The sequence below is a fragment of the Ipomoea nil genome, unplaced genomic scaffold (assembly GCF_001879475.1).
Source record: "Ipomoea nil cultivar Tokyo-kokei standard unplaced genomic scaffold, Asagao_1.1 scaffold1770, whole genome shotgun sequence".
Lineage (NCBI taxonomy): Eukaryota > Viridiplantae > Streptophyta > Magnoliopsida > Solanales > Convolvulaceae > Ipomoea > Ipomoea nil.
Window position 1 is genome coordinate 3,734,439 of NW_017618198.1, and position 19,245 is coordinate 3,753,683.

General features: G+C 39.6%; 5 protein-coding genes across 7 annotated transcripts; 1 reads left to right on the top strand and 4 right to left on the bottom strand.

The window, feature by feature from the left end:
- Nucleotides 1-451: 451 nt before the first annotated feature.
- Nucleotides 452-1,985, bottom strand: LOC109192355 (magnesium transporter MRS2-3-like). 2 transcript variants are annotated; one of them, XM_019342954.1, is made up of 2 exons: nt 1,387-1,985; nt 452-1,353 (listed from the first exon to the last, which is right to left on the bottom strand). In XM_019342954.1, exons 1-2 carry the CDS (start codon nt 1,939-1,941, stop codon nt 475-477), a joined length of 1,434 nt encoding a protein of 477 aa, XP_019198499.1. In that variant the 5' UTR covers nt 1,942-1,985; the 3' UTR covers nt 452-474. The 2 variants fall into 2 exon arrangements, with proteins under 2 accessions (XP_019198499.1, XP_019198500.1); XM_019342955.1 differs by having other exon boundaries at nt 452-1,349; nt 1,383-1,985.
- A 795-nt stretch (nt 1,986-2,780) lies between these two features.
- On the bottom strand, nt 2,781-4,314 carry LOC109192259 (magnesium transporter MRS2-3-like). Of its 2 annotated transcripts, none has more exons than XM_019342832.1 (2): nt 3,716-4,314; nt 2,781-3,682 (listed from the first exon to the last, which is right to left on the bottom strand). In XM_019342832.1, exons 1-2 carry the CDS (start codon nt 4,268-4,270, stop codon nt 2,804-2,806), a joined length of 1,434 nt encoding a protein of 477 aa, XP_019198377.1. In that variant the 5' UTR covers nt 4,271-4,314; the 3' UTR covers nt 2,781-2,803. The 2 variants fall into 2 exon arrangements, with proteins under 2 accessions (XP_019198377.1, XP_019198378.1); XM_019342833.1 differs by having other exon boundaries at nt 2,781-3,678; nt 3,712-4,314.
- A 795-nt stretch (nt 4,315-5,109) lies between these two features.
- On the bottom strand, nt 5,110-6,643 carry LOC109192258 (magnesium transporter MRS2-3-like). The gene is made up of 2 exons (XM_019342831.1): nt 6,041-6,643; nt 5,110-6,007 (listed from the first exon to the last, which is right to left on the bottom strand). The coding sequence occupies exons 1-2, from the start codon at nt 6,597-6,599 to the stop codon at nt 5,133-5,135; spliced, it is 1,434 nt and encodes a 477-aa protein (XP_019198376.1). The 5' UTR covers nt 6,600-6,643; the 3' UTR covers nt 5,110-5,132.
- A 6,135-nt stretch (nt 6,644-12,778) lies between these two features.
- On the top strand, nt 12,779-17,270 carry LOC109192504 (ATP-dependent DNA helicase DDX11). The gene is made up of 9 exons (XM_019343177.1): nt 12,779-13,007; nt 13,116-13,664; nt 13,757-13,854; nt 14,452-14,805; nt 14,990-15,283; nt 15,358-15,585; nt 15,661-15,882; nt 16,024-16,588; nt 16,782-17,270. Exons 1-9 carry the CDS (start codon nt 12,881-12,883, stop codon nt 16,991-16,993), a joined length of 2,649 nt encoding a protein of 882 aa, XP_019198722.1. The 5' UTR covers nt 12,779-12,880; the 3' UTR covers nt 16,994-17,270.
- Nucleotides 17,271-17,300: 30 nt separating this feature from the next.
- LOC109192506 (putative Peroxidase 48) lies at nt 17,301-19,244 on the bottom strand. The gene is made up of 4 exons (XM_019343180.1): nt 18,880-19,244; nt 18,232-18,420; nt 17,998-18,160; nt 17,301-17,890 (listed from the first exon to the last, which is right to left on the bottom strand). Exons 1-4 carry the CDS (start codon nt 19,225-19,227, stop codon nt 17,445-17,447), a joined length of 1,146 nt encoding a protein of 381 aa, XP_019198725.1. The 5' UTR covers nt 19,228-19,244; the 3' UTR covers nt 17,301-17,444.
- Nucleotide 19,245: the final 1 nt, after the last annotated feature.

Sequence of the window (19,245 nt, forward strand, 5' to 3'; positions counted from 1 at the left end):
CATTCAGAAAGAGTAAGTCTGAAATTACTGGTTCATCAGTGACGTCTTTCCAACTCTACCAAAAGAAGCAAACCACACTGATTCAAGTTAGTTATAAACCAAAAGTAGGAAAACTAATAAATTGGCTTAGCTATTAACACTGCTTTCGCAATATGTTGACAGCCATAATCCATTTGGTTAAATTCACAATTTCTTTGGTGAATTCAGATTTGCAGTGCCAGCCTTTTTGGGGTAAGGGAATATATAGATACTAGATAGAGTCCTAGTCTAACACCGAATAATATAAAGTCCTAGTCTAATAAGAATAATATAGTCTTAATACTTTTCTTTTGGAAATGCTCCCAAAATTACAACAATGGTAGATCAGAGACTAGGGGGACAGCTTCTTCGATCTAATAATGAATTGTTAAGTTTGAAGGATACATAAATGAATGAGTGAATGAAACCAGGCCAGAAATTGGTGTATTGTATTTGTCAGTCCAGTAATCGTCTGTGTTTATACCAGGCAATTGCAGCAACATATACGAAAATGCAGGCGGCGGTGCCACCGCCAATGGTCAACATGAACTCCGTCATTCCAGATAGTTCAGGGTTGAACAATTCAATGGTGATATTCATCCCGAAAATCCCGGACACCACCACGAAAGCATTCACAACCAGCGTCGCGGTGTTGAGCGTGACTCCCACTTGCAGGAGGTGGTTCTGCTTGTCGTCCAGCATGATGTTGATGTAGTCCTCCGTGTCGTCCACGTACTCCCGGAGCGTGGACAGCTTATTCATCGTCCCCTCGATCTGCACAAAGTACGCTTCTAACAGCATTTCCAGTTCTCCCACGTGGAGATGCTTGCTGCTGTTAGAGCTCCGGCCGCTTCCGTGGCTTTCGCGCGCCAACGGTGAATTCGCTTTTCCCGACGGGATTAGGTATGCCTGCTCCCTCTCCGCCTCCTCATCCGCCTCCGTCGCTGCAGCGGTGGCTTCATCGTCATCATCCGTGCCGATGCCGTTTTGCTCGTTCACGGAGGAAACAGAGTCGCGATCGTGTTCCTGAAGCTTCTCGGTCAAATACATCTCACACATATCTTCATCGTCGTCGAGTAGATGCTCGAGCTCGTCTCGGACCTTCTGGACACGGCCGGTAATGGCGACCAATCTACTTTTGATCTGACGGACTCGTTCCAGGTTTCGAGTACTGATCTTCGAAGTCAGTTTGTCTAATGCGGGATAAGCTTCGAGCTCAAGTGTTCTCGCCTCGTTATCCAAGCAACTGCAAGCGGTTTCCAGGCAGGTTTCCAGGCCGACGAATTCAAACGGGAGAAGCTTCTTCGCTCCGTCTCTGTTTTCTACTCCCTGCGTAACGCGGCCGCCGATCGCTGCCGGGAAGGCCTCTGAGAAGTTTGGACGGAAAACTTGATGCGATTGTGAATCTTCCACAGCGTACAGATCTCTCCATTCCGCGTTGTAGCCGCCGCCGGCTGCGGCTCCGGTAGCCTGGTGGTGGCGCTGTATTCTCCGCTGAAGCTCTTCGGCGAAAGGTGTGACGGAAGGATCTTTGGCGTTGAGGAGAAGGACCTCCTGGGCGGTGATTATGGCTTTGATGTGCTCCAGATTTACGACGATGGCCCGCTCGCGGCCCAGGACGGTGGAAGGATACGACAGGAGTGGGTCGAGTATCCGGAGATCGCGCGCAGGGAGTCCCGTCCGGCGCATAATATCGTGTTTTCCGGCCTCCTCCACCACCGCCTTCCCTGTAGAGTCCAATAGAAGCCATGGCCGGACTCCCGACGCCTTCTTTCGTGTTCCACCCATGACGCCTACCCCGCCGCCGCCGAAGAAGGCGGTGGTCGGCCTGTAGTCGTCCCACTGCGCGGCGGAGATCTTCGGCGGGCCAAGAGGACCTGTCGCCATTCTGCGTTTTCTACGGTGAAGCTCTGTTTTAACCATGCACTCATACACAGGATTAACTGCATGGAATCCGATTGAAATTGAAACAATTAAGTTACATTATCAAAACAAAAAATTAGTCTCAAATATCGGCACTACACTAGTACTCCAACAATACTACTATACGGAGTACGTCACAAATAAAATGAAATTGATAAAACCTTAATTAAATAGGGCGATATTTATGAACATATATTAAATTACATTCTAACATAGTTAATGGTACTTAACAAAAAATAAAAAATAGGGCGATATTATTTTGATAATTATAAACCTAGCTAGGTGAGCAAAATCCTCTTTAATATTAATTTGGTGTGGGTTATATTTTAAGTTTGTATTTATTTATTTATAAGTTTTCTCCGTGGGGATATATTAATTAAGATTTATACATTCAGAAAGAGTAAGTCTGAAATTACTGGTTCATCAGTGACGTCTTTCCAACTCTACCAAAAGAAGCAAACCACACTGATTCAAGTTAGTTATAAACCAAAAGTAGGAAAACTAATAAATTGGCTTAGCTATTAACACTGCTTTCGCAATATGTTGACAGCCATAATCCATTTGGTTAAATTCACAATTTCTTTGGTGAATTCAGATTTGCAGTGCCAGCCTTTTTGGGGTAAGGGAATATATAGATACTAGATAGAGTCCTAGTCTAACACCGAATAATATAAAGTCCTAGTCTAATAAGAATAATATAGTCTTAATACTTTTCTTTTGGAAATGCTCCCAAAATTACAACAATGGTAGATCAGAGACTAGGGGGACAGCTTCTTCGATCTAATAATGAATTGTTAAGTTTGAAGGATACATAAATGAATGAGTGAATGAAACCAGGCCAGAAATTGGTGTATTGTATTTGTCAGTCCAGTAATCGTCTGTGTTTATACCAGGCAATTGCAGCAACATATACGAAAATGCAGGCGGCGGTGCCACCGCCAATGGTCAACATGAACTCCGTCATTCCAGATAGTTCAGGGTTGAACAATTCAATGGTGATATTCATCCCGAAAATCCCGGACACCACCACGAAAGCATTCACAACCAGCGTCGCGGTGTTGAGCGTGACTCCCACTTGCAGGAGGTGGTTCTGCTTGTCGTCCAGCATGATGTTGATGTAGTCCTCCGTGTCGTCCACGTACTCCCGGAGCGTGGACAGCTTATTCATCGTCCCCTCGATCTGCACAAAGTACGCTTCTAACAGCATTTCCAGTTCTCCCACGTGGAGATGCTTGCTGCTGTTAGAGCTCCGGCCGCTTCCGTGGCTTTCGCGCGCCAACGGTGAATTCGCTTTTCCCGACGGGATTAGGTATGCCTGCTCCCTCTCCGCCTCCTCATCCGCCTCCGTCGCTGCAGCGGTGGCTTCATCGTCATCATCCGTGCCGATGCCGTTTTGCTCGTTCACGGAGGAAACAGAGTCGCGATCGTGTTCCTGAAGCTTCTCGGTCAAATACATCTCACACATATCTTCATCGTCGTCGAGTAGATGCTCGAGCTCGTCTCGGACCTTCTGGACACGGCCGGTAATGGCGACCAATCTACTTTTGATCTGACGGACTCGTTCCAGGTTTCGAGTACTGATCTTCGAAGTCAGTTTGTCTAATGCGGGATAAGCTTCGAGCTCAAGTGTTCTCGCCTCGTTATCCAAGCAACTGCAAGCGGTTTCCAGGCAGGTTTCCAGGCCGACGAATTCAAACGGGAGAAGCTTCTTCGCTCCGTCTCTGTTTTCTACTCCCTGCGTAACGCGGCCGCCGATCGCTGCCGGGAAGGCCTCTGAGAAGTTTGGACGGAAAACTTGATGCGATTGTGAATCTTCCACAGCGTACAGATCTCTCCATTCCGCGTTGTAGCCGCCGCCGGCTGCGGCTCCGGTAGCCTGGTGGTGGCGCTGTATTCTCCGCTGAAGCTCTTCGGCGAAAGGTGTGACGGAAGGATCTTTGGCGTTGAGGAGAAGGACCTCCTGGGCGGTGATTATGGCTTTGATGTGCTCCAGATTTACGACGATGGCCCGCTCGCGGCCCAGGACGGTGGAAGGATACGACAGGAGTGGGTCGAGTATCCGGAGATCGCGCGCAGGGAGTCCCGTCCGGCGCATAATATCGTGTTTTCCGGCCTCCTCCACCACCGCCTTCCCTGTAGAGTCCAATAGAAGCCATGGCCGGACTCCCGACGCCTTCTTTCGTGTTCCACCCATGACGCCTACCCCGCCGCCGCCGAAGAAGGCGGTGGTCGGCCTGTAGTCGTCCCACTGCGCGGCGGAGATCTTCGGCGGGCCAAGAGGACCTGTCGCCATTCTGCGTTTTCTACGGTGAAGCTCTGTTTTAACCATGCACTCATACACAGGATTAACTGCATGGAATCCGATTGAAATTGAAACAATTAAGTTACATTATCAAAACAAAAAATTAGTCTCAAATATCGGCACTACACTAGTACTCCAACAATACTACTATACGGAGTACGTCACAAATAAAATGAAATTGATAAAACCTTAATTAAATAGGGCGATATTTATGAACATATATTAAATTACATTCTAACATAGTTAATGGTACTTAACAAAAAATAAAAAATAGGGCGATATTATTTTGATAATTATAAACCTAGCTAGGTGAGCAAAATCCTCTTTAATATTAATTTGGTGTGGGTTATATTTTAAGTTTGTATTTATTTATTTATAAGTTTTCTCCGTGGGGATATATTAATTAAGATTTATACATTCAGAAAGAGTAAGTCTGAAATTACTGGTTCATCAGTGACGTCTTTCCAACTCTACCAAAAGAAGCAAACCACACTGATTCAAGTTAGTTATAAACCAAAAGTAGGAAAACTAATAAATTGGCTTAGCTATTAACACTGCTTTCGCAATATGTTGACAGCCATAATCCATTTGGTTAAATTCACAATTTCTTTGGTGAATTCAGATTTGCAGTGCCAGCCTTTTTGGGGTAAGGGAATATATAGATACTAGATAGAGTCCTAGTCTAACACCGAATAATATAAAGTCCTAGTCTAATAAGAATAATATAGTCTTAATACTTTTCTTTTGGAAATGCTCCCAAAATTACAACAATGGTAGATCAGAGACTAGGGGGACAGCTTCTTCGATCTAATAATGAATTGTTAAGTTTGAAGGATACATAAATGAATGAGTGAATGAAACCAGGCCAGAAATTGGTGTATTGTATTTGTCAGTCCAGTAATCGTCTGTGTTTATACCAGGCAATTGCAGCAACATATACGAAAATGCAGGCGGCGGTGCCACCGCCAATGGTCAACATGAACTCCGTCATTCCAGATAGTTCAGGGTTGAACAATTCAATGGTGATATTCATCCCGAAAATCCCGGACACCACCACGAAAGCATTCACAACCAGCGTCGCGGTGTTGAGCGTGACTCCCACTTGCAGGAGGTGGTTCTGCTTGTCGTCCAGCATGATGTTGATGTAGTCCTCCGTGTCGTCCACGTACTCCCGGAGCGTGGACAGCTTATTCATCGTCCCCTCGATCTGCACAAAGTACGCTTCTAACAGCATTTCCAGTTCTCCCACGTGGAGATGCTTGCTGCTGTTAGAGCTCCGGCCGCTTCCGTGGCTTTCGCGCGCCAACGGTGAATTCGCTTTTCCCGACGGGATTAGGTATGCCTGCTCCCTCTCCGCCTCCTCATCCGCCTCCGTCGCTGCAGCGGTGGCTTCATCGTCATCATCCGTGCCGATGCCGTTTTGCTCGTTCACGGAGGAAACAGAGTCGCGATCGTGTTCCTGAAGCTTCTCGGTCAAATACATCTCACACATATCTTCATCGTCGTCGAGTAGATGCTCGAGCTCGTCTCGGACCTTCTGGACACGGCCGGTAATGGCGACCAATCTACTTTTGATCTGACGGACTCGTTCCAGGTTTCGAGTACTGATCTTCGAAGTCAGTTTGTCTAATGCGGGATAAGCTTCGAGCTCAAGTGTTCTCGCCTCGTTATCCAAGCAACTGCAAGCGGTTTCCAGGCAGGTTTCCAGGCCGACGAATTCAAACGGGAGAAGCTTCTTCGCTCCGTCTCTGTTTTCTACTCCCTGCGTAACGCGGCCGCCGATCGCTGCCGGGAAGGCCTCTGAGAAGTTTGGACGGAAAACTTGATGCGATTGTGAATCTTCCACAGCGTACAGATCTCTCCATTCCGCGTTGTAGCCGCCGCCGGCTGCGGCTCCGGTAGCCTGGTGGTGGCGCTGTATTCTCCGCTGAAGCTCTTCGGCGAAAGGTGTGACGGAAGGATCTTTGGCGTTGAGGAGAAGGACCTCCTGGGCGGTGATTATGGCTTTGATGTGCTCCAGATTTACGACGATGGCCCGCTCGCGGCCCAGGACGGTGGAAGGATACGACAGGAGTGGGTCGAGTATCCGGAGATCGCGCGCAGGGAGTCCCGTCCGGCGCATAATATCGTGTTTTCCGGCCTCCTCCACCACCGCCTTCCCTGTAGAGTCCAATAGAAGCCATGGCCGGACTCCCGACGCCTTCTTTCGTGTTCCACCCATGACGCCTACCCCGCCGCCGCCGAAGAAGGCGGTGGTCGGCCTGTAGTCGTCCCACTGCGCGGCGGAGATCTTCGGCGGGCCAAGAGGACCTGTCGCCATTCTGCGTTTTCTACGGTGAAGCTCTGTTTTAACCATGCACTCATACACAGGATTAACTGCATGGAATCCGATTGAAATTGAAACAATTAAGTTACATTATCAAAACAAAAAATTAGTCTCAAATATCGGCACTACACTAGTACTCCAACAATACTACTATACGGAGTACGTCACAAATAAAATGAAATTGATAAAACCTTAATTAAATAGGGCGATATTTATGAACATATATTAAATTACATTCTAACATAGTTAATAGTACTTAACCAAAAAATAAAAAATAGGGCGATATTATTTTGAGAATTATAAACCTAGCTAGGTGAGCAAAATCCTCTTTAATATTAATTTGGTGTGGGTTATATTTTAAGTTTGTATTTATTTATTTATAAGTTTTCTCCGTGAGGATATATTAATTAAGATTTATACATTCAGAAAGATTAAGTCTGAAATTACTGGTTCATCAGTGACGTCTTTCCAACCCTACCAAAAGAAGCAAATCACACTAATTCAAGTTAGTTATAAACCAAAAGTAGGAAAACTAATAAATTGGCTTAGCTATTAACACTGCTTTCGCAATATGTTGACAGCCATAATCCATTTGGTTAGATTCACAATTTCTCTGGTGAATTCAGATTTGCAGTGCATAAAAGTTTCATTTGCAAAATTTTACTAATTGAAAGTTCACAGTTACGCAGAACAACAATGTGTACTGTTTATTTCATATAAAATGACAATATTTTATCAACTTATCCATTTTTCAAATGCATAACTATTAACTACTAAATAGAAAAGAAAAAGAGCATCTGTTTCAATTTTCAAACTTTTATATTAATCAACACAACGAAATAATATATTAATAAAAAAAGTAATGAATACACAAAGGGGGGTCGGAATCCCAAACTAAAATGCCCCTATCAGAATCAACTGTTGTGGTCAAAGTATGAGCCAAACAGTTAGCTTACCGATAAAACGGATAGAGCAAGACTCGATGGAACCTAAGAATTTTAGACAATCACTCAAGACAAAGCCGAAATACGAGAAGGGGCACAAATTCTCAACCTCCACTCTCTTCAGGATAAGAGAAGATGTAGGAAGGGATGTCTCCATTTGGAGAATTTTCAAGTTCCATAGCTTATTCTAGTAAAGAAATTCATGAGTGTTATTAGTTTCCCTAACTAGAGCCTGTAACCAAGTAATCTTCAGTCCAGAGAGATAGGTTTATATAATTTTCCTCAAAAAATTAAAAAAAAAAATCATTAAAATTTAAGTCTTATTTCTGGGTGGTTGGGGGAGTCTGGATCATAGGACTAGAAGCACAAGCACAAGCACATGAGAGCCAGAGATTGTAAAATACAGAAAAAATTTGAAATCAATTCAATTGATAATTATGAAATGCTAATTATTTTCCAATCCGAAATCAATAGGAATATGCATTGCATTCATTGAAATGGAACAATTGGGAAGTTGGTTTTGCAATGATTAGTGAATTCACGTATCAAATTTGCAGTTCTAGGTTCAGAAAACAAATCATTGAAATTTTGAAAGAAAGAAAGAAGAGGAAATACCAATAACAGTTGAATATAATTGATGATGATTTCAATTATAATTGATGAACCAAGGATTGAGGAGCATACGCCCTGCGAGACGCCATCGTTTCCCGCAATGGAGATTTTTTTTTTTTTTTGGAAAAACAATGGAGATGATCACCTGAAGTTCAGGGAGACAGCAGAAAAAAATGAAGGGACTATGACTCTTTTTTTTTTTTTTTTTTTTATGATTAAATAATGAGAAAAATCTCATTTTTAGTCTCTCAATTATAATGCATGTGTAAGTTTTAGTCCTTAACTATTAAAATTTTTAATTTTGGTGCATGATTATTCAATTTGTATCACATTTGATCCTTGACTATTAACATTTTCAAATTAAGTGCATGACTATCCAATTTGTATCACATTTGATCATGCCGTTAAAAATTTCGGTCAAAATTCCGACTAAGTCACTGATGACTGGTTAATTTATTTAATTTTTATTTTAAAAATTTTTAAATTAAAAACTTAAAAATAAAAATAAAATAAATGCCCCCCACCCTCCTCCTTTGTCTCCGGCTGAGATGAAGGAGGAGGGGGTGGCCGACGTTGTATTTATTTATTTATAAGTTTTTTTCGTGATGATATATTAATTAAGATTTATACATTGAGATTAATTATATTTGTGTCAGATTTAATTTTTAAATTAGTGCGTTATAGAGTTCAAACTCGAAGCTTTTAACCCACCTAAATGTGTTTGAAATTTATACTTAAACTTCCTTACTTTCCCACCATAATGGGCAGCGTAACTTAGTTTGCTTGGCACAACATGTTTCGCACTTTTTAACTTTTTTTTTTTTTTGGTTGCAAATTTCTGAATATTGCAGTGTATCTATACATACAGTTATTTGCTAATCGGGCACAAGTTACTAACTTTGCACCTTAAAATTGTTTTTTTTTTTTTTTAAATAAGATGTCCTTGTTGATAAATAAGTAAATTTCATGAAATAATGATTATTAAAAAAAAAATAGATTTTTCATTTGTTAGGTAGTTAGAATTGCAAATGCTGCATGAAAGAAAAATGCAACCCCAACCTACATGAACTACAGCGTATTTATTTGCTACAATACCTTCCTAACTTGATTGTGAATAGGTTGAGATTTTTTTTTTTTCCATTCCAAAATTAAGGATATCATTTGCGCATCAAAAAAGACAATGCAGGATCAAGAATACATGTTAAATCAAATCTAGTTTATTTTCTCTTTTTAATTTTTAAAGATCAAATTATCTATATAGTGTGTTAAGATGACATATTTCTTTTTCAGTTTAACCATAGATAGAAAACTAAGTTACTAGTTGGGCGATATCCTGGAAGGGAAACTAAACGCTTTGCAACTGCGTCTTCTAGTATGGTTGTACGTTCTAGATCTTGTTCCCCTTTTTTATTTTTAGTTTTGTCTTTTTCTTTCGCTTTTTTTTTTTTTTTATTTTTTAAATCATAAATACTGCTTTAATTTATAATAAAAATAAAGAGTTCTAGTTATATATATATATATATATATATATATATATATATATATATATATATATATATATATATATATATATATATATATAATTAAGGTCAAGTTCCAGTGCTGTCGCACCATTAGGTATGCAAACACACATCAATAGTGTTAGAAAACACAAAACAAAAAATGTACCAATGCAACACAAAGCGCACCATTAGGTAAGCATCACCACAAAATGCACCATTAGGTACGCATAAACGCATCACACAGTGTTCGGAAACGCATCACTAGGTGTGGGGAGGTATGGTGCAATTTTTTGTATGTGTGGTGCGTTTTGTGGTGCATTGGTGCATTTCAGTGTGGTGCATCAGTTGTGTGAAACTTAAAGTGAACCATTTTTAAAACCGTAGGTGCGTGGTTTGTGTTCTTAAGGTGCTTTGTTGTGTGTTTAAGGTGCGTGGTTTGTGTTCTTAATGTGCTTTGTTGTGTGTTTAAGGTGCGTGGTTTGTGTTCTTAAGGTGCTTTGTTGTGTGTGTTAAGGTGCGTGATTTGTGTTCTTAAGGTGTTTTGTTTGTGTGCTTAAGGTGCGTGTGTTGTGTACTTAAGGTGCGCCATTTTAATGCTTAAGGTGCGTTCCTGAGCACAACCGCACAGAACCCCTCCCCGCACATAAACCCTTATATATATATATATATATATATATATATATATATATATAATCGCACTTAGGTGCGAATGCTTCGCCCAGGAGCGAAATAGGAATGGATTCTGTCTGTCCACGTGTCCAGATCTAATGGATGAGAAACACTGATTTTTTTAAAAAGCTCGGTGGCATTTTCGTAAATAATTGAACATCGAAGTGCAAGTAAATGTATTACAAGTGCATGTAAAATGTATTATAGGTGCAAGTAAAAATTTACGCTGAGCATCAATAATAAGTGCACCTATAGTTATAAGTAGTTGCACACATAGTTATAAGTAGTTGCACACATAGTTATAAGTAGTTGCACCTAAGTGCATGAATGTTTGCGGGTGATTTTCAGGGGTATTACTACCTGCTAAACTCAGATCAATGAATGTTAACAAGACAAAATTACATGCACTTATAGGTGAAAGTAAGTGTACCTATAGTTATAAGTAGTCGCACCTATAGTTATAAATAGTTGCACCTATAGTTATAAGCACACCCAGGTGCATGAATGTTTACGGGAAGTTAATGCTAACAAGGCAAAATTACATGCACTTATAGGTGAAAGTAGGTGCACTTGTAAGTGATTTTACTTGCACTTCGATGTTCAATTATTTACAAAAATGTCACCACATTTTTTTAAGCTATTAGATCTGGGCACGTGTCGCGCACGGATTCATTCGCATATTCCTTCCTGGGCACTTATTCGCACCTGAGTGCATCCCTATATATATATATATGTGTGTGTGTCCGGTTTGAGTTGTGTCAACTTTATTTAGAAAAGGAAAAATGATCAAATAAGCCATTTGATAAAGTAAATAGACCAATGAGCATTTAAACCATCAAACTCATTAAAATCAATCAAATAATTTAATTTACCGCACCACCTGTTGGTTACCGATAAATATACACTGTTGACCGTCCTCGAAATCCATTGTCGATGACCGAATTGATTGCTACAAAAATGGTCGCCATTTGTGGAGAGACAGCCAAATCTGGTTGCCTTCTCTCATGGAGATGTCGACAAAATCTGGTCACCATCTCTGGAGTATGGAGATGCGACCAAATATGGTCGCCATCTCCGGAGAAGGTGACCAGGTTCTGTTCGCCTTCTCTCCTAGAGATGGTGACCAGGTGGTCACCATCTCCGGGAGAGAAGGCAACCATGTTATGGTTGCCTTCTCCATAGATGGCAACCAATCCGTTCATCAACGATGAATTTGAATGGCGAATCAATAATCTGTTAGTTACTAGTAAATTGGATCTATTTGACTGATATTAATGAGTTTGATGATATAATTGCAATGCTTAAATGTTCAGAAGTTTAATTGTTGTATCTTACAAATTTCAAAGGCTTATTGACACTTTTCCTTTTAGAAAAACTCTGGTTAGAGGCTTAGAGCACCCCTATAATTATATTTTACTCCATATTCATTTAAGCCCTGTTTGGTAAATAATTGTTAGTTGATAGCGTTGGATGTTAGCTGATTGGATTAATTAGAGGGTATAACTAGTTGATAACATTAGCGGATTGTAGAAATGTGTTTGGTATAGTATATTTTTCTCAAAAAGCTAATTGAAAAAATTGATTTGAGCAGTTTTTTAAATTTTAACATTTTTGAGTTACAAAAAGATAATTAACCAAACACTTATATCGATGTTTTAACCAAATTTAACAATTAATAGTGGTCAAATAAGTCAAAATTGACTGATAGATTAACTATTTTACCAAACAGGGTCTTATTCTTTTGACGAGCTACCAAACAGGGTCTTATTCTTTTGACGAGCTAAAAGAGCTTTATTTTTAATTTTTAATTTTTTTTTTTTTTTTTTTTTTTGGAATAAGGTTCAAATTGGCCACTGAACGTAACCTGAAAATGCAATTAGGTCACTGAATGAAAAAAAAAAAGTGCAATTAGGCCACTGAACACTCCAAAAACGTGCAATTCCACCTGATAGCAGGTTACCATCAATTTTAACAGGTTACATGCTTACATGGCAGCTGAGTTGGCATTTTAAATAATTTTAAAATAATTTTTTAATAAATTTTAATAATAAATTTTTTTTAAAAAAAAATTTAAAAAAATATAAACGACGACCAACGTTTTATTTTTATTTATTTTTTTCAATTTTTTAAAATTAATTATTAAAAATTATTTAAAATGCTAACTGAGCTGCCACATAAGTATTAAGCAGGTAACCTGCTATCCGGTGAAATTATATACATTTGGATAGTTCAGTGACCTAATTACACGTTTTTAGAGTGTTCAGTGACATAATTACAATTTTTTTTTTCTGTTCAGTGGTCTAATTGCATTTTCAGGTTACGTTCAGTGACGAATTTGAACCTTATTTATTATTATTTTTTTTAACAAGCTAAAAGTTTTCTTTTAAAATATTTTTTAAAAAAGAAAATGAAATGCTCTTATTCAAAATTTTATGGCGCCAGAGCGCGGGAAAACCCTTGCTGTCGTCGACGCTATCACCATTAACCGTTACCGCGGGAGAGTGAGTGAGATGAAGATTTAACAGACTGACACCATAAGAAACCCTAATATTCGTAGAGGTGAAGAAGGAGAATCAGAGCAGAAATGGACGAGGAAAAGCCCGTATTCCCAGCATTCCCATACAAACCCTACCCCATTCAGCTCGATTTCATGAACGCCCTCTATCGATCTCTTGAAAATGGCGGCATCGCAATGCTCGAGAGCCCTACTGGTAATCAAGCCCCCCATTCGTTTTCATAATCTTTTCACAAAATGTTGTTTTAATTTTTGGTTCTTCATTTGGGATTATATTCAATTGAAGTGCGTATGTATGATGCAGGAACTGGGAAAACGTTAAGTATAATATGCAGTGCTCTGCAGTGGCTTGTTGATAGAAAGCAACTACAGAATGGTAATCCCGAAAACAAATCAGGGCCAGATGATGAGCCCGATTGGATGCGGAGTTTTGTGCTTAATACTGAAACCAAAGCATCTGAAAAGAAGGAGAAAAGGGCATCTTTTAGGAAAAATAACTTTAATAGGAAAGAAAAACAGGAAGCATTTCGAGATATTGAGACCAAGGAGACTAAAGTTTTGAAGAGTAATAATGGGTTTGAAGGCATGGATGATGAAGAGTTTTTGATGGAAGAGTACGAGAGTGAAGGTGAAAATGGTGGGAAATTGAAAAGAAAGAGCGGTGAGGATTCTGGGAGTTCCTCGAGTGAGGATGATGATGACGACAAGGAAGAGCAAAGATTGAAAGTTTATTTTTGCAGTAGAACCCATTCACAACTTTCACAGTTTATAAAGGAGTTGAGGAAGACTAAATTTGCCAGTGAATTGACATCTGTGTGCTTGGGGTCTAGGAAAAATTTCTGCATCAATGAAGGTACCCCACGGACATTTTTATGCTCATTGTGCTTTTAGGAGCGTGTATAACCACAATCTTGTTAAATATGGCTAGTTTGGAGTTTATATCAGATGTATTGAAGCTGGGGACCTCCACGCGAATAAATGAGAGATGCTTAGAGCTTCAAAAGAGTAGGAAGAAAGAATGTTGTAAAGTTACCAAAACAAAGGTATGAATATGTCAAGCTACAGTTTGCTTTGGTCAATAATTTGTTTAGTTCCATTGTTATTTTTGCATGCACCATGATCCATGGTATGGTGGTAACTCTGTTATCCTGTTAACATGTGTGCAATGCCGCTGTGTCCAAAGTTCTTATGCTTTCTTAGAAATTATTATGTTACAATTAATTCCACTGCAACTTTTTCACTTGTTAAGATGCAAATTACTCCATCTTTCACTTTTAAATTGTACAGTATTCCTAATGCTACTTGTTTTGCAGCATCCATGACACAAACTGAATCTCTCCAGACTGTCATTCATTTGGCTCCATATGTTTAATACAAAGTTTAATCATTTTTAGCTTTAGATCTTGACATCCCCAAAAATTTCGGTATCTGCATCTTGCCATTGTGTTTCAACATCTATGCATTTTATGGCAGTTCTCAGAGTAAGAAATTAAGTCTTCAAAGTGATAGATCAAACATCGTCTGAATGCTAGCATAGTGTCTGACAAGACAAAAAATCATGCTTCAATATGAAATTTCTTTTATTACATTGGGTTTCAGTTTTGGGTTCTTTTGCCTGAGCTTGTGAAGCTTATTTGCAGAACTTGGGTCTGAAGGGGAGAGTACGGCGGACAAAAGCTTCATCTGGATGTCCAATGCTTAGAAGCCGTAAAGTAGAAAAAGAATTTAAGAGTGAGATTTCTCAACAAGGGCCTTTGGATATTGAGGATCTTGTTCACATTGGTCGTGAGTTGGGAACTTGCCCATATTATGGTTCAAGAAACATAGTGCCTAAAGCAGACCTTATTGTTCTTCCTTACCAATCTCTTCTTTCAAAGTCATCACGTCAATCTCTTGGTTTGAGTTTAAAAGATAATGTTGTTATTATTGATGAGGCACACAATCTAGCTGATTCTCTTATCAGCATGTATGATGCGAAAGTTACTTTGTCTCAGGTAAATAATATCTGTGCGTTAGATTATTTTGATTCTTTGCCACTATTGAGTTCAACTGTTTCTGTTTAGTGTTTTTTTTTTTTTTTTTTTTTTTTTTTTTTTTTTTTTACACAAAGTTGAATCAATTGACATATTAGGAATAAAAGCAAGGACTTGAATTTACTGATTGCCTCTCTCATTTCAGTTGGACTGTCTGCATTCTCACTTGGAAAGTTACCTCAAGCGATTTCAGAATCTGTTAGGACCAGGAAATAGAAGATATATCCAGACATTGATGGTACTCACCCGGGCTTTTCTACAAATTTTATGCCATGGGAAGAATGCTAGCAATTCTGAACCCTTTTGCCCTGCAGAGGGAACTGAAAGCAGTTTTGAGTTTTCGATGGCAATTAATGAATTCTTGTTTTGTCTCAACATTGACAACATAAACCTTGTCAAACTGGTCTACTATATACAGGAAAGCAATATAATTCACAAGGTAAGTAATTGCAATTTATTCCGGTTGTGGGATTAGTCGGCTTTTGAAGCTCAAAAATGTTTCTGGCATTTCAGGTCTGTGGATATGGAGATAAACTAGCCCCAGAAAAAGTTTCAGCCTCAAAAGGCATTGAGGGAAGCTCGCTATCTGGTTTCCAATCACTACTTGATATGTTGCTGTCTTTAACGAATAAAGATTCTGATGGGAGAGTAATAGTATCGAAGACAAGGCCAAGTTCTGAAGGACAAAAAGGAGGATATCTGAAATATGTCATGCTTAGTGGGGAAAAGATATTTTCTGAGGTTTGCCAACATTTTAGTTGAAGTTTATACAAACTTTTAAAGCTAGTTTTAACATCAACCAGGTTTCGTTTTCAGGTTCTGGATCAGGCTCATGCTGTTATATTAGCTGGGGGAACTCTACAACCTATTGAAGAAACAAAGGAACGGCTCTTCCCATCTTTACAGCCTGATAAGTTGCATTTCTTTTCTTGTGGTCATATCATACCTTCTGAAAATATTTTACCCATTGCTGTTTCCCACGGGCCATCTGGACATCCCTTTGATTTTAGTTACAATACCAGAACCTCCTCAATCATGGTAAGCTCACTGCACCTTCTTTGTCATTTTCTTACTGGACTTGTGTGCGACTGAACTCTTACTTATTAGTTAGGTGATTTTATATATGAATTCTTTTCCTGATTAAGGATTTACTTGATTCTGTTCAATTTTGATCAACAGATTGAAGAGTTAGGGCTGCTGGTTTGCAATTTAGTGACATTGATTCCTGAAGGAATAGTTGTGTTCTTCTCATCATTTGACTATGAGGCACTGGTCTACAATTCATGGAAGGAATCGGGCATACTTGCTAGAATTATGAAGAAGAAACGTGTATATAGAGAGCCTAGAAAAAGTACAGAGGTGAAACTTGTCCTGAGGGAATATAATGATACAATTGAAGAATTGTCCCATACTGATCCCAAATCTTCTCACAATGGTGCAATTCTCCTAGCAATTGTGGGTGGAAAAATATCAGAAGGTATCAATTTCAGTGATGGAATGGGTAGATGCATAATTATGGTTGGACTTCCTTATCCAAGTCCATCTGACATTGAATTGATTGAGAGGGTGAAGCACATTGAAAGCATTGGGTGTGCATCTATCAGTAAAACGCCCAAACTTTCAGCCCCAACTCAATGCTTTAATGGAGATGCCCAAGCTGGGTTGAGCATCCTAAGAAGCTGCAAGCACAGAGGGAAACAATATTATGAGAATCTTTGCATCAAAGCTCTAAATCAATCTATTGGTAAGTGCTATGACCAATCCAATTAGTTTTGGAATTCCTTATTTTCTTTTACTTCAAAAAACATCCCTCAACCACCATGATATATATTGAATCTCCAGCAGTCTTCCAAATAATATTTTGGCCATTTAACGTTCAACATGAGCATCTTATCTTTCTGGTTATTCCGCCACTGACCCTTTGACCTGTATTCCAGGTAGAGCAATCAGGCATATAAATGATTATGCTGCAATCTTGTTGGTTGATGGACGGTTTTCGTCTAATCCAACAGAAAGAAGATCTTCCCATTTAACAAGCAAGCTTCCACAGTGGATTAATGCCCACCTAGTTTCCTCAACTAAGAATTATGGAGAGGTCCACAGACTACTGCATCAGTTCTTCAAGTTCCATAAAGATAAAGTGAAGTGAACAATCAGTAGGGAAGACTCTAAATAGTAGCTTCTGCTCTTTAAGCACTCATATTCGTTGACTGTGTATAGTAAAGGTGTATAAACTGAAACTATATATAGATGATTGATTTCTTAAATGAATTACGCCAAAGGGTAAACTTGTTACAGCCATTTTTCACTACTGCTTAGTAATTATCAAGAGGGGTTTGCTCAATTCTCAGTGTATACTTACGGATTTTGAAACCATTTGTTGATCATTCCACTATAAGTAATGCTGATATCTTTTCTTCTCTATACATTTATGTCTTGAAACTTATTGGAGATCATGGGCAAGAAAGAATTGTGATTAAGATAAAATTATCAGAAGTCAATTTGGATGCAACAGTGATGCCACTGAATACCAAGTATTCAATACCAACTAAAACCAAAACCAAAATTATCAAGTTAGGAGGAGAACCCTCATCTGCATTTCAGTGAACTTTTCTGCAATTTACGCGAACCTTCCCATGTGATCCAGTCAAAACCCCTAGATTGGAAAGCTTCATCATTGAACGGCAAAATTTCTGGCGGAACAAGTTAACATCTAAAGCATATGCTTGGACCCAGGCTGCCGTTTCTTCTGCTGCAGTCATTTGCTGATCTGAAAAGAGTATTCCCTTGCTTTGTAGCAGACTTTGATAGTATATTGTACCAAAACCATTTCCAGGTCCCTTGTAATCCATCTCTATTGTTGGCTCCTCGATGGACGGTACTGGTGCTGGTCCTGAGGCTGGCAGCGCAGATGATGCTTCGCTAGCGTTGCATTTTGACCTTAAAAGGTTGAGGAATTCAGTATCTATAGAAGGGTCTGGCTCATTAGTCCACCCAAGCCGGTCGCTGAAGAAATTGCAATGAATCACCCCAGTGCTGTGGCTCCCTGTGCAGCAATAGATACAAATCAGACCTAATATTGACACCTCCAACAACAAAACTTTTGATCTAACCATTCACAAGTAACCAAACAGAAGAATGAAAGGTCTGTACCTAAGAGGCTGACTGTCTCCCATTCTTTGAAACCTTTTGATGAGAACTTCTCAAGTATCTTGGGAAGGTCATCAGTGGGTGCTGGAAGTTCATTAGTAAATCGAAGGTACGACTCGTGACTATCTCTTCTTCCAGTAGTCAATGGGTAGAATGGACCCCCAACCTGGAATACTAAGACTCACTTATTATATGCAAATGGAGGAAGAAAATAAGAAATATATGTCAGAGATTTACCAGAATGACACTTTCTCTTGCAGCCAGAACAACAATATCAGCACAAGAAACAACTTGTGGGCAGGCTGCTTCAAGCTCGGATTTGATGATATCAATAACATCATCACCCTTCAAGAACAAATTGGGAGTTGCTGCTTTCTCACTTTCAATATCATCAGCTGAGTCTAGCAGAACTGAGGCATCACAACCCTGATTCCAACATCAAACCCAACCCCAAGTCAGAAGAACTACATAAACAGATTTTACAGAGTTGAGGAACTATTCCCATAATCCAAACATTCACCAAAAGTTATCTGTATTACAGTATTAGAATTTATAGCAGATGCATCAATCCCTAATTTCAGCATTAATCAGAAATAAATCTAGAACTCAAATCACAATATCAACGCCAATCTCAGACAAATGACCTAAAATTCCGTATGTAGAAACAAATCACTAGAATAAGTACGAACTACGAAGTAATTTATAACCACAGAATTTGCAGGAGCCACAGCAGTTGAATAGCAAAAAACAAAACAACAAACAAAAACACAGTTAAGAAACAATAGAGATGAAATTCAAGTTCGCATTGTTGAATCTAAACTAGCGGAACCAAATACAAACCACCAAGAGATTCTGCCACTTAAGAATTCGAACTGGAAACATCACCTTAACGAAGCAGTCATGGAAAACGAGGCGCAAAAGTTGAGGAGCAATTCTAGGGCGCGTCATGTAGAGGCGCCGAACGACGGATTGGACTATGTGCTCCGCCTGAGGGCAAGTTTCGTCGTAGTAATCGTATCTGAGGCTCTCGGAATGCGTTGGAGCTTCAACATTTTTGGCTGTAAATGAGAACAGAGATGCAGAAAGCGATTCTTCATCAGATAGAGACCAGTTCAACATCTCAAACTCCGAAGAAGAAGAATGGTTTTTGTTGGTTTCGGCGTTCTGATTCTTCAAACAGATGATCAGAACTACGATCGTAAAGACCAGAAACAAATGTCTTTTGAAATCCATTTCTCAATTTTTTTTTTT

Coding starts and splice junctions, on each gene's coding strand:
- LOC109192355 (XM_019342954.1), bottom strand. CDS start 1,941: ATGGTTAAAACAGAGCTTCACCGTAGAAAACGCAGAATGGCGACAGGT. Junction 1,354..1,386: donor TTTTCCGTCCAAACTTCTCA/GAGGCCTTCCCG, acceptor GGCGGCCGCGTT/ACGCAGGGAGTAGAAAACAG.
- LOC109192259 (XM_019342832.1), bottom strand. CDS start 4,270: ATGGTTAAAACAGAGCTTCACCGTAGAAAACGCAGAATGGCGACAGGT. Junction 3,683..3,715: donor TTTTCCGTCCAAACTTCTCA/GAGGCCTTCCCG, acceptor GGCGGCCGCGTT/ACGCAGGGAGTAGAAAACAG.
- LOC109192258 (XM_019342831.1), bottom strand. CDS start 6,599: ATGGTTAAAACAGAGCTTCACCGTAGAAAACGCAGAATGGCGACAGGT. Junction 6,008..6,040: donor CCGTCCAAACTTCTCAGAGG/CCTTCCCGGCAG, acceptor GCCGCGTTACGC/AGGGAGTAGAAAACAGAGAC.
- LOC109192504 (XM_019343177.1), top strand. CDS start 12,881: ATGGACGAGGAAAAGCCCGTATTCCCAGCATTCCCATACAAACCCTAC. Junction 15,883..16,023: donor CCAGAACCTCCTCAATCATG/GTAAGCTCACTG, acceptor TTTGATCAACAG/ATTGAAGAGTTAGGGCTGCT. Junction 16,589..16,781: donor AGCTCTAAATCAATCTATTG/GTAAGTGCTATG, acceptor CCTGTATTCCAG/GTAGAGCAATCAGGCATATA.
- LOC109192506 (XM_019343180.1), bottom strand. CDS start 19,227: ATGGATTTCAAAAGACATTTGTTTCTGGTCTTTACGATCGTAGTTCTG. Junction 18,161..18,231: donor CAAGAGAAAGTGTCATTCTG/GTAAATCTCTGA, acceptor TTAGTATTCCAG/GTTGGGGGTCCATTCTACCC. Junction 17,891..17,997: donor GGAGACAGTCAGCCTCTTAG/GTACAGACCTTT, acceptor ATTGCTGCACAG/GGAGCCACAGCACTGGGGTG.